This window comes from Harpia harpyja, chromosome 21 (genome assembly GCF_026419915.1).
Source record: "Harpia harpyja isolate bHarHar1 chromosome 21, bHarHar1 primary haplotype, whole genome shotgun sequence".
NCBI lineage: Eukaryota > Metazoa > Chordata > Aves > Accipitriformes > Accipitridae > Harpia > Harpia harpyja.
In genome coordinates, this window is record NC_068960.1 from 17,335,513 (window position 1) to 17,349,175 (window position 13,663).

The following is a 13,663-nucleotide window of genomic DNA, read 5'->3' on the forward strand; positions in this document are numbered from 1 at the left end:
GCCCCGGCTCCGGGCCTCCCAGCAGGGCCTGGCTGCGCCCACAGCGCCCCGTCCTCACGGCGTGGGCCGCGGCACCGCGCAGCACCCCCGCGCCTCTCCCCACCCGCGAGATCCCCTCTCCCCTGCCCACCTTGCCCTTGCTGCCGACGTGACCGGTCGCAGCCGCCGTTTGGTGCCAGCTCGTCGGCTGCCGCGCTGCGGGAGGGGACGGTTTGCCCCAGCTCCTCCGGGAGAACCATCGCCCTCGGCGCCCGCTCGCAGCTCTTCACGCCGAGGCCCTCCTTGGTCGGCTCCGCTCGGGTTGCCCCACGTTCGGGTCGGCGAAGCGGATCCTAGCCCCTGCCAGAGGGTCTTTCTGCTGCGGGCTTTTGGGACTCTCCTTCTGCGTCTTGCGACAGAGGTTGTACCTGGACGCCGAGGCCAGGACACCGCTTCCAGACCTTCCCTGTTTTGATGGTTAAAATCCCATCCATGTTCCTTCTTCCCTGAGGACCTGTTAGCAACGAGAAGCCACACACAGGTTACAAAAACCGCCTGCCTCTTGCCCTACAGCCGCCCGCGAGGGTATCTCACAGTTAATGACCCAGTATTTGCTGTAGGGAGCCCGTTTCATGCGACAGGAGCTAGGCCATCGCAGCCGGCAGCGCTGGGTGCATGGCCTCTCTCCCAGCCTCCTCACAGAGGGGGTCGAGTAAAGGCTGCGCCGGGCTGGGAGCAGCCCTTAGGAAGCCCCCGTGTGCTGCACCTTGGCCAGGCTCCCCTGCTCGACTTCGGGCAAATTGCTTAGTATCTCATTTTCCCACTTCTCTGAAATTCCTCATCTCCTGGGGCTGCTGTGAGCATAGATCATCGAGACCTAAAGGGCTGAGGTACTGGAGAAAGGCTTTGGACGCGGTGGGGGTGAGAGAGGAAATAAACCGCTCTGCTGAGAGCCGAATTTGGAACGTGCATGAGAGCAGAGCCTGGCCTCAATGAACACCACAGCTAAAAATAAAAGATCGAGCAGGTCTCATTTCAGTGAGTGCTAACCACTTCCAGACAGAGGAGACGAGGGCCTTCAGGAGGGAACCATGACCACCTCACAGAGACAGCTTTGTAATCCCCAGACTCAGGGGAGTTCGCTGGAAAAGCTACACATGCAGTTCACTCGTGCTTGTAACTTTGCAACTCTGCTGATCCACATGCTGTTTTGGAGGTTTGCATCTAGAATACTTGCACGCAGTGGGGTTTGTGTGGTGCTGGATGTTATGGATTAGGTGCAACAAACCCAGCGCGAGCCTTTGCATCACTCCAGCACCCTTCTGCTGGGACTGCATTTCCACCTGGAACCAACCCCAGCCCCTCCTCGAGATTACCTGTGCTGTGGCCGAAACCAAAATGACTTCTGAGCCCATTTCAAACACTTCCCTCCTACTGCTGCATTCATTGCTACCTCCAGCTGACCCCACAGTGCTCCGGAGCATTGCTCTGGCACGACACTGTACCTGAGCTCTTGTATCTGCTGTGAAACACCTGAGTTCTCCTCCTACCTCACCTTGCACTGCGTCACCCTCTCCCTGCCTTGGGTGCGCTTTGACCACTCAGCCATGCAATGCAGCGTGTTCCTGCAGGGAAGGCTTGGGGACTGCAGGGGATCCGGTACAGGTCCTCCCCTCTGTTCCGGCTCATTTTGACTAGCCAGCAGTTGGCACCGACTGGCTTCAATCGCTGCCCTGGCAGTGCGCTGGGGGTGGCAGAGATCACCCCGCTCCCCATTTTAACTTCCTGGCCGTGGAGAGGAAGCGCAAGGAAGGACAGATGGTCCCCAAACAGCAACCTGCGTGCTCTGCCATGCCTCCCCAGCTCCATAGCGGCTTCACTGCACTGAGAAAACCACGGACTCTAGTTTGCTTGTAAGCCATTAACTGCTTTCACTTACTGCTGTATGCTTCTGCCGACTTGAAGGAATGTTACGCTGCTACGGCTGCAGACATGTACTGCTTCTGGCTTCCGACAGTGACCGATGGGGTTACTGTCCCCAGCTTTTTGGCACCTGCTGCACCCCTGGCAGGAGGGCTCCTCTTCCTCAGCCCACTGCTGTGGTCAGACCTGCAACCCTTTGCTCTAATCCATCCAGGTGGAAGACCAGAGCAGGGAGCGCTTACATGAGTGCTGCAGGCCGATCTCTGGCTTGGTGGGACAGCGATGAGCAACTGAGGTGAACCTCAGCTGGTGCGTCTACAGCAAGAAGAAACATGCTCACAGCCTGCTGTGGTAGCAGCATTGGTAAAAGTCAGGATAGCCAGCAGGAGAGAGTGGAACATGGCGGACAGGCGAAGAAAGGAAGAGCAGAGAATCAAGTTTTTCAGATTTAAGCACCTTCTTCCCCTCCAGAATTCAGTAAGGGGGAAGGTCCTAGCCACCCCCTCTGGTGATAAAGATCCTGCACCACTCACCAGTGCATTCTTGCCTTATAAATTCTCATGTTTCTAGGATGCTGTTCCTTATTGCCAGTACCTCCCCCATCAAAACACTAGCAAAGATGTGAAAAATCAGATGCCTGTCCAGTCTTCAGATACGCTGAATTTCCTATCAACACTCAAAGGAGACTGGAGTGAAGCCCCGCCAAGACTGTAGGGGCTATACATCAAGCCCAGCCCCTCCTCCCGTTTGCTTCATGTTCCTTAGCTTTGCACTTCCCTTCTTTCCCTGATAATATACCTGCTCTTACCTAAAACGATTGCTCCAGCAAGCTGGGATTATCATATCTAAATCTATCCCTTGCTCCGTGCTTTCAACATACTTCAGGTTGTTCTTAAAACTATTCTGGCATTTGCTTCCCATCAGGTTTTTTTTTTCCACTCTTCCCCATGAATGGGAACCCAAGTGAGCTGCAGCCTAAGAGCCACACCACCTCTCTGTTCTCCAAACAGGACTTGGCTTATCCAAATCCGGAAGCGGTGCCAACGTTTTTAAAATGGATGCTACTTAAGGTATTAGTGAGATTGAGTGCAGTTATCTTAACCTTGGGTGTCAGGCTTCGCTGATCCTAGCGGGCACCAGCCAAGTGGAACCATCCTTCAATCCAAGCAGTTTTACCAGCTTTTATTAGAAACACCAGCACATTTCAAGTTTCCTCTTTTTTGATCACAAATATAGTATTTTTCCTCTTTTTAAGTACACAGCATGAGACACAGCATCAGGGCTTTCCATCTTTTTTTTTTTTTACAGCAATTTCTTCTGGACAAGCTTTGGGTTAGTGTTCACTGACCTCAGCCCAGCCCCAAATTTTGACATCTTGAATTGCTGAAGACAATTGCATGGGCAGATGAATCCAATGGTGGTGAAAAAGGTACAATAGTTAAAAGTTTGCAAGAAAAGTTTAAGCAGAAACCCTCTACAGTTAAAAAGAATGAAGTAGCACGGCAGCGCACTACTATTTTCACAGTACAGGGATAGAAGTCGAGATAAATTGTTTGCTCTTCTCCCCCCATCCTCCCCCAACGCTGTTTTCCTATAAAAATGTAAGGCTGGAGGAAGCACTAACTTAACGTGAAAAGCCAAGTGTGCCCAGTGCTCCCCGCTGGAGTGGCAGCGGCTGCCAGGCAGGATACCTTGCTGGGTTTGCTGCAAATCCCATGCCAGTCGCACGTAATCGAGAAGCCTCAAGGTCTGAGTGATGGCATTTTAGGCTAGTTGTGGTTTTAAGCTCACACCTACACTGGGAAAGTTTCCCTGGACTTTTTAACTCCAAGAAAGCAATTCCTTGCGGGGAGGAGGGGCAAGTATCCCAGAACATGAGGGCATGGTGACAGGATATTAAAGGGAACATGTACATGATTTGTTATTTTTTATTCCACAGAAAACCCTCAAATCTAGACTCAGAGTTAACAGCAGAAAAATAGTGTTAAAGTCAATAGGTTCATATTTTACTGTAGACTAAATAAATTAGCCTAGAATTAACTCAATACTCTCTATTTTCCTTTCATTGGTGATCCTTCTCTAAATTAATGCAGTTTTTAAAAAGCAACGGCTATTAATAATTTATTCCAGTTAACCCTTATGGATGAACACCTGCAAATATTCCATGTATGGGAAACATTCCCCTCTCCTCTCCCTCCCCAAAAAGGAAACAAATCACTAAAGGGTGTTGTAAAACAGACATGCTACCTACAATACTCCATGTATCGTGCCACTCCTATCGATGCCTCTGGCTGCTCTGTGTAATGAGTGAATAGTCATAGCTATGTCTTACAAAGAACATGATCAAAAAATATATAAATAAATAAAAACCTTAAACATTCTTACATGGATTTTAAAGAACAGAATACATGTTAAAAACTTCAGTAATTTATATCAATTTTAAGCAATACTTTATATACAATGGAAAAAAGACATGCATAGTCCAAATACAATGTTGAAAACAGCATTTTCATAACAAAAAACCCAAACACTAAGTGTTAATACCATGTACATGAATTCAAGAAGGACCACCCTTTTTGTCTGTTGCACACAGTTTATTTAACAATATGATATTATAAGTAAGAAATGAGTTTGTTTTTTTTACCATTCTATACAGTGATTGAATCTTCTTGGATTTTCTTATTTATAGTAATTATAGCGCTTGCATGATTTACACTAGAATTGCTTTTCCTCATTTCAAGTTTCACACAGAAGAAAGAAAGAAAAGAATGCTTCTTCTCTATTCAAATCAGCACGGTCTAAGAGTGATCATCCCTATTTTCATCTAAAACCAGTTTTATCAGAGAAACAAAGCAACAATTTCTACATCTGCAAGACAAGGATTTTGGCATTGGCCAATGTGTGTTTTTGTGTGCAAGAGTCAATTCCTATCTTTCCAGGGGTAATACTTCAAATGCCTGCAGAGTTCACTATAGAAAAAAAAATCTTCCCGCAACGTGTCAAAGTTACCGGGATACATTACAATGTTGCATTATTTCAGGAAACAGTTTCTGAATATTATTTTTTCTTCTTTTAAACGCAAATGTTTAAAGTCTTGAAAATACAAATAAAAAATATGAATATAATGAACTTGTTTTCCCCATTAAAAAAAAGGTATGAGTCAACAGCAACAAAAAAATAAAAACCAAAAAAACCCACAAAAGAGACCAGATATTTTAACCGCCTGGCTTTAACAAAAAAATATATTCTTTGTATTGTTTTTTTTTTTTTTTTTTTTTTTAAACAGCAATTCATTCTTCCACATGTAGGAAGCAGCAGTTCCATCTAGGATTCAAAACAACCCAGATGTCTGAATTTTCAGTACAAAATGTCCAAGAACACGAAAGGAAAAAAAAAAAAAGTGATGCTCCCATAATGCTACAAACCCTCCACAAATTTTTCTAATGTGTCCCCGGTGGTGTCACCAACCAGAGACAATTCGTTAGACAACGCACTCCTGTTCGGGGTGTTTAGTTGTGGAAGCATTGCACTCTGTTCTGGGTTGCCCAAGTGTCCCTGATCCATGGAGCTAGCCATAGTAACTGCGAGTCCTGGGTGGGGGGAACCAGTCTGGGGAGAGACGTGGTGAGGTGATGGTTGGGGCTGTATCCTGGGTGACGGGCTGGAATGTGGTGGCTGGGACTGGGGACGGGGAGACTGAACGGGTGCTGGGGACCGCACCTGGTTGCTGAGGGAGGTGGCGATCTGCTGGCCAGGGAGATGAGATGCCTGCGGTTGTCCTGAGAGCATGTGCTGCTGTGGGCTCATGGGGTTAGGCTGGCCGGGGGACCCTATCTGCTGCTTCATCTGCTGCTGTTGCAGGATCCGCTGCTGCAGTGCTTGCTGGATGTTGGGAGTGCCGTCTGCCCCCATGCCGGGCTGGCCCATCTGGTTCAGCTGTCCCATCTGAGCCATCTGTCCCATGGACCCCCCCTGTATCGATATATGCTGTTGCATCCGCTGCTGCTGCATGGCTTGAGGGTAACCTCCTGGTCCTTGAGGCTGCTGGAACTGGTTATGTCCTGCCATCCCTCCTGCCATGCCAGCCCCTCCTTGCTGCTGCTGCTGTTGCTGCTGCTGCTGCAGTAATTGCCGCCTCAGTATTTCTCTGTACTGCGGACTCATGTTTGCCATGCTAGGGTTGTGGCCGGGGTTCATAATGTTTATCGCTTGTCCCTGGGGATTCATAGCTCCTATCCCTTGCTGCTGGGGAGGAACGCTCGGTCTCTGCACTCCTGCTTGCATCGCGTTCATGTTCTGCAATCCTGCTTGAGCATGCATGCCTGGCTGTTGCATGCCAGTCTGCGGCTGCTGCATCCCAGGCTGGGGCTGTATGCCTGCTTGCGGCTGCATCCCAGGCTGGTTAGCCACGTATTTGGCTGTTCTTTGCTTTATAAAAGCTGCCATAAGCTGAGGGTTGGATTTAAGGATATTAAGAACCTGCTGTTGCTGTTGCGGAGAGCTTGGTGATTTCAAGGTCCTCAGTAAGTCCTGAAGTGCATTTGGGGGGATGCTCCGTGGCGGCTGCTGCACACCTGGCATCCTTGGCCCAGCCACTGCTTGTGGCGTCGCCATTGGCATAACCGGTCTCGCCATTCCTGGCTGCATTGGTTGCTGCTGCGGCATTGGAGGTGACTGCCATTGTCCAGGTTGCATGTTGGACATCACTGGACCACTTACAGGGTTGGGCCGGGGTACATTCATGCTGACTTGCTGCATCTGGTTCACTGAACCCACTGTCGGGTTTACTAGTCCTGGGCGACCAGGAGGCAAACCATTGTTAATGTTGTTGACCCTGTAGAGCTGCTGCTGCTGCTGGGCAGCTTCTCTCTCGATCTGCCGAGCCGCTTCCACTGCGGCTGGTGGAGGCTGAGCCGGAGGTGGAGGTGCGGAAACCGGGTTTGTGGGTTTTCCTGTTGAAACAGTAGTAGGGGGCTGAGTTCTCGACACACTGGGAAAGCCAGCCGGTGACATACTTACAGGGGAAGGCTGGGGCTGGGGAGGAGGCTGCGGTGTTTGTGGCGTACTTGGCTGCTGTGTAGGGGTACCAGGCGTTGCTGAGGTAGGAGAAGGCAAACTTTGCTGAGGCACGTTTCGGGTGTTCATGGTAGCCATCCTTCTGCGCATGAGCTGAGCCTGCTGCAGGCGATGCTGGATCTGCTGCTGTCGAAGTTTGTGTTTGATATTGAGACAGAATGGCACAGGGCATTTGTTCTCTTGGCAGTGTTTGGCATGGTAGCAGCAAAGAGCTATGAGCTGTTTGCACACCGGACAGCCACCGTTGGTCTTGCGCTTGCAACCCTTGGTGTGCTGGACAACCCGTTTCATCTTCTGGCAGGATGGCAATGAGCAGTTTGCATTGCGGCACTGACAGGCATGGACAAGGGACTGAATGCAGCGCTGGATGCTCAGTCGTCGCGACTCCTGGGGGCTCTTTGACTGTTGCTCTCCTTGGCTGTTGCTCTCATCATCCAGACCCAGGCCCCACTTAACCATCTTGTGGTCATGGCTCTTAGTGTTGTAGCAGTTAATGCAGAGGTCATAGTCCTGAAAGCAAAGAAAACCCAGAGTTCAGTTGTCTACAGGGCACTAACCGTACCAGCAAAAGAGCAGAAGAGCAAAAGAGGTGCTAGGTGAGCAACATGAGCCTGGTGTGGAAACACACTTTGGGTTTCAGTGGGTACAAACACAAAGAACAAAAGCAGGACAACAGCCATGTGCTGCGAGCAGCTGCCAGTTTCAATTTACACCTGTTACACCAAGGTAGAGAAGCAGCTGCATAGCCTACAGAGACAGTGGGAGTGGACATTTAGGGCAGGGAGTGCACCTTTAGGGCAGGGAGTGCTGGGCGGCTGAGGGCAGAAGCCACATCAGCTGGCTCTGCAAAGTGAGCCTGCAATCACAAGTCTTGACTACGGTAACAATGCAAATAGGGGCTGTAATTGTGTCTTCATTTTATTACATGAAAAAGTCCTGCAGGAATTGGGTTTTTTTATTGTCCCCTTTTGATGACAGGAACTGTTTACTTTTCTGTGATGTCTACTGATGTACCTACAAAAGGAGGGCTGAAACCTCCAACTAGTAAGACGAACCTACTGTCACTGCCTAAAAAATAGCGTTTGGCTCTCCATTTAGCTATTCTTAGTGCAATTACTGATTAATAATGACTACCCTGAAAGATATATACATTTTTTTTAATCTCTAAAACGACCCTCAAATCAAGTGCAAGTTTCATGCTAAGACGGACACTTTTCTGAAAACATGCTCGTGCACCCACATTTTCACTGCTCTGTCCTTTTTTTGCTGGAGGACGGGCACTCCCTTATACCCAAAGAAAACCTAAAGGCCATACCTCCTTCCACCACTTAACTACCCTAGTGTGTATGATCCATCTCCTGCAGTCTTGCCTCAAGAAGCCTTTTTCAATGCTTTCCTCAGAGGGATTAATTAAGACTCTTCGACCGCAAACCTGGCAATAACTTGCAGTGTAAGAACTAGGCTGCACTTATTCAGATTTTTTTTTTATTTAGCTACAGCCAGAGGTCATCACAAGCCCTCTAGAGGCTACCTTCTCCTCAAGTCCACCCATATAACTCCATGCATAATTGTACTCTAACATAGTTCAGCGGAAGCAATCTGTGCTGTAAAAGGACTAGTCATTAAAAGCATTGAGCCAGGTTAAGAAGCAATTATTTGGTCTGATCTGAAGGGCAGGTAACCACTAATGCTGGGCCAAAGAGACAATGAAGAGTTGCGGCAGCCTCCTCACCCAGCTTTGTGGCAGCCAGCTGCACTCCTTACAACATGAAGTACCACATACAAAGCAGCACAAAAGCTACCTTGCAGAAAGGTACGCTAACTTCTCTCGTGGACATCCACTTAATGTGGATGAGCTAAGGCCCTGCAGATTCAGACTAGCCTAATGCAGTCACACCCTATGACCCAGTCCTAAACTTCTTTAAAATTAAGTTAAAACTTGTCTATGCAGAGGAACCATAGTGGAACAAATGACGCAGCAGTAGCCATTCCAGGGCACCGGCGCTTTCCATGTCGAGAAACTAAAGGCACTTGTTCTAGAAGAGGTACCCCACTGTGGTCGTTACCTTCCCTTAAGGCTTAGCAGCCCTTTTATCAGGATAGGCTTAATTTGGAAGAACTTTGGGCAATATAAATTAAAAAAAAAAAAAAAATCAAGCTCAGCTGTAGGGCAAGAGAGAGCAGAAGTCTCTGGTGATATACACCTACCTCACAGACAGTGCAATGCCACCTCGTTTCCACATGATGTTTGCACTCATTGCACGTATAGACAAAGCGATCCTGCCCTTGAGTATGTAGTTCTACCAGCATGCAGAGCGTGGACCACTTGGATCGGCGTAGTGAGGAGAACTCCCAGTGCTTATCTCTGGCTAAGGTGAGGAAGGCATCTCGCCCATCCATCAAATCACAGCTAAGTAATGGATCAGGGTCCACAATGGGAGGCAGAGTGTTAATTACAGGCCCAGCATGTAAATGAATCACAAAAAAGACCTGCAGATAAATGGGGGGGGGGGGGGGGGGGGGGGGGGGGGAGGAAATAATCAATGAGGTTAGATAATCTTGCAGGAAAAAGCTCATGTTCTGTTGCAGTAATGGTATGCTACAAATGTTATCTAATTAACTTAGTTTAGACTAATCTCTTCCAATATGTTGTTACACAACAGAAAAAATTCTAGTGCAATCACAAGCTTTACTCCTCCTGATTTTTCAGTTCCGAATACCATCATGTCTGGATTTAGAGGAATAAAATCTTCTCTTCATGCAGCGTATTTTGACAGTACCTCTTTATGCTTCTCCATAGTGGCATACAGCTTCTGAGACAGATCATTGGACACATTTGGCATGCTGGGTTTCTTCTTGTTAGCTCTGCTGATGCTACTCTTATTCTTGTTGGTTTTTTTGTTGTTCTTTTTCTTAGCATTTTTGCTGTCGCCCTGGCTTCCCTGCAATAAATGCATAGGAAAGATGTTACATTTTATAGAGCTCTCTCCTGTTCACTGTAGCTGAAAGTGAAACACTCCTGCTGTCAATAATAGAACTTTGTTCCAATGCCTGCAAATCGGCCATACTGTGTTAAATATATCCTATCTTCCAGGAAAAATCAAAAGCCAAACTGGCAAACAAATTCAAATGTTGTTTAAAAACAGATTTTTAAACTATGCATATACATTAAATAATTTTTATCTTACACTTTTTTTTTTTCCTTCTCAAACTGTACTTCAGCTTCCACTGCTTGCTTTACAAGATCTTACAGATATACATCTTACAGATGGTAAAATGAGTTACAAATAAAAAAAAAAAATCCAGAAGTGCAGTATTTTGCTTTGTTATGCATTTGGGGCTTCACCTACTTGCTTGAGCTCTGATTTAATGTTTGTTTGTTTGTTTTTATTGAACAAATTTAGGGCTAGTACACAGATAAGAAATGCAGGATTTGAAACAACAAAATACATTATTCTCCATCCTGAAGACTTATGGCTGCATATACAACTCCAAAAAAAAAAAAATCCCCCAAACCTTCACTTGTGTCTAAGTTACAACAACACAGAACACAGTGACCATATACTGAATACTAGATATAAGTAAAGAGAGTAAAAAATAGCAGATGATGCTATTTAGATGACCTGTGAAAACAGAAATAACTTTTAGACTTCTCATGTCCTTGAAAAATAAAAACCCAAGCTCTCAGCAGGGAGCTCGCCACTCAGTAAAAATTCCCTCTCTAACTGCTAGAACGTTGGTTATCATAATATTAAAGATAAGCTACTGAAATACTCTGAGAGATATATATATATGTACACACACGCAAGAAAGTTTCATGAACACTATGTACAAGCAAACACAGGGTTTAGCCGCAAGCCCATTTATTCAAAGAAAACAAAAATATTTCAACTGAAGAAAGCAATTCTAAATATAGACTGTTGCCATCCTTCCATTCCATTAATTAGGCTTAGGTAGGAACTCCTGGTCCCATCTCGGGTTTTCTGTAACTAATTTTACTGACTTTTTGACCAAACCTGTTTGGAAATTAAAATTATTCTATTTTATGGGAAACCAGACAGAGCTTTAAGTGATTTGAAGGTATTCAGAAATGAGCTATTGTATGTTCCCACCTTGACTACTTCTCCCCCAAATTTCTACCACCCTGATAGGATTAGGGCACGTCCTCCTTTGCCTATGCATTCTAGAGCATCAACATAGATTTAAAAATGTAAACACCAAAAAGAAGAATAGATTAAAACTTAGCTAACAGTATAAATCTGTTTTCTTTCTACTCCACCTTCAGCAAGTTTATATTTGGTCAATTGTACAGAGCTATTCCAAAATGTTTTAAGAAGTTGTAAGGTTGTTTTTGTACTACTTCCTTTTGATAGCATTTAACATACTCAGCCAGTTTTGCCACAGGTGCCGACGGCACAGTTACTCAGTGAGCCTTGTCCCTTCAGAACCTTTTTCAAGAACTTCTGAATATTTACCACCTCTTTAGACTCTCTTTAACTGATACTCACAGCATGTGTTGACTTTTAAGAAGCCTTCTCTCCACATATACGAAGTTTAGGACTAAGAATTTAAGAACAGATAGATTCTGGACAGTCTCAATACAAGGCAAACTGCAAAGATCCATCAAGTGCTTCTACACGTGGAGATCCCCATTGCTGGGCATAGTTTCCTCCATAAGTGACAAGTTTAGGTGACTGCACTGGATAAGTTCTCATGCTTTTAATTTCACTCCTTTTTCTAAGCCAAGCGGCAAAGACCACACTGTTACGTTTTTTGTTGCATTCTTGGATGACATCTTCAGCAACTTGGATGCAGATTTTGTTCCCCTGCTACCCCAAGCAACATCAATGGCATTAAGTGGGGACATAAGGATGTTAACAGTCAAGGCTGCATCTTCTCACTTTAGGCAGACAGCTTGTGTGAGTTTCACAGTTAGCTGTTCTGGGCTTTTAAAAACATCTTTTTTTCCCCCTCTTAGATGTAGAGGTTTACACTGGTGTTTTCACGGGAAGGGCATGCTATGATTTACTGAAAGTGATACCGTTAGCAAAGGAGGACTGCAACTTAAATTCCAAGCCTTGTCTTTCAGTTACTTTCACACTGCTATGTTTGTTGAAATACTTCAATATTAAAAGTTACATTCAGAAGGAATGAGGTGAAAACTATTAACTTTATGGTTCCATAAAAAATGTAGCAACAAACTATGTTAGCTTTGATGGAGGTGCTAAGGTTTAACAGAAAGAACTTTCTGACATAATGAAATTGATGGATTAAGGTCTGTAACTCCACATCAATCACACATAATACATACTGTATGCAAATTGTCACAGCATCTAAGCTGAATGCAGTTTTTTCCTCAGTTAAAGCTTTTGGTTTCATCTCAATCTGCTAGACTTCAGATTTTCCTACTACATTTATTTTCAAAACACCTTGCTGCAAATCACAAGTAAAAGGGACAGTATAAAAGTGCTAAGACCATTTGGTTACAGATACAATCAAGACAGAAATAAAAAACAAATAATGAAATTCTGGCCAGGACCCTGAAAAATTACGTTGCTGGGTTTTTTTGTTTGTTTGTTTTTTATACACAAAGAGAGAATGCTGGTGAAGGAACACCACCATCAGGATCGACATTTTACACTAATGCAAAGCTTGCAATAAATACCTTTAAATTTCAGCCCCCTACTGTCGCAAACGACTACAAGTACCTTTGCTTAAATAATAGCAAAATTTAATTCAGCTTTGAAAAATACAGCATCTTTCAAAATGCAAATACTGAAGGTGATCTGTAAAGGTGTGAACCAGAAGCTCAGCCAAATGGCTGCAAGCAAATGTAGCAGTCATAATGCAATCCAAATGTAGCTTAACACATTTCTCTGAGAACAGAGATGCTGAACTGACATAACTGACTTTTGATTCTGTTAGAAAAAAAAACCCAAACCAAGTCATCAGTGTATTTGTTATGCAAGAAAAAAAACCCAGAAATGCAGTTAAAGGGAGTCCTCATTTAATGTCTGATGTGAATGACCTTCTTTTCTAGTTTACTGGATGTGAACTCTCTAATTTATTAAAGCACTAACTGTCAGCTTTGTGAGCCAGAAGCAGATATAGCATATAAAGTTAACTCACCTCTGTTGTTTCACTAGCTGCAGTACTTTCTTCCTTTTTTCTTTCCTCCTCCTCCTGCTCCAACTCCTTAATGCTTTCTTCTAGCACATTGGGCCAGAAATCACCTTCAAAGTAAGGCAGCTCCTTGGCACTTGTCAGCCTGTCCTCAGTTGCTTGTTTGAAGATATCCTGTTAAGTGTATCACACAATACCAAGAATAAATAAATGAAGACCCTTTAAGAGAGGGAAGAGAACCAGAGACATGATCCAGTGCTACACTGAACAGCTGTGCCTCACTTACAGTCCATGGCCCACTCCTGGCAGCCCTCCTTTTCTGGGTGCAGCTCAAAAAGTGGACTGGCAATATAGGTAACAGCCCACTCCCTGTTTCGTCTTAGAAAGACAGGTGCTGAAGCTCTCCTGAATCTCCATCATGCAATCGGTGCATGTTCCTGACATGATGGGAGACTAAGATACCCCTGGAAAGCATAACAAACCCCTCCCTGGTAACTATGCCAATTAAAAAATGAAGCCTACACCACTTAGTTTTTCCTACACTGCTCCTGGACAAGAGCAG

The 13,663-nt window shown here is 45.4% G+C and overlaps 1 protein-coding gene across 7 annotated transcripts in view; it reads right to left on the reverse strand.

Moving 5' to 3' along the window:
• Positions 1-3,069: 3,069 nt before the first annotated feature.
• CREBBP (CREB binding protein) overlaps positions 3,070-13,663 on the reverse strand; it is a 98,993-nt gene continuing 88,399 nt past the window's right edge. For all 7 annotated transcript variants that reach the window (XM_052773421.1, XM_052773419.1, XM_052773420.1 and 4 more), the window contains 4 exons: positions 13,108-13,275; positions 9,759-9,920; positions 9,187-9,468; positions 3,070-7,488 (listed from right to left, as the gene is read on the reverse strand). In XM_052773421.1, the coding sequence (XP_052629381.1) occupies positions 5,320-7,488; positions 9,187-9,468; positions 9,759-9,920; positions 13,108-13,275 (2,781 nt within the window). In that variant the 3' untranslated portion in view covers positions 3,070-5,319. The remainder of the gene's footprint in view (positions 7,489-9,186; positions 9,469-9,758; positions 9,921-13,107; positions 13,276-13,663) is intronic.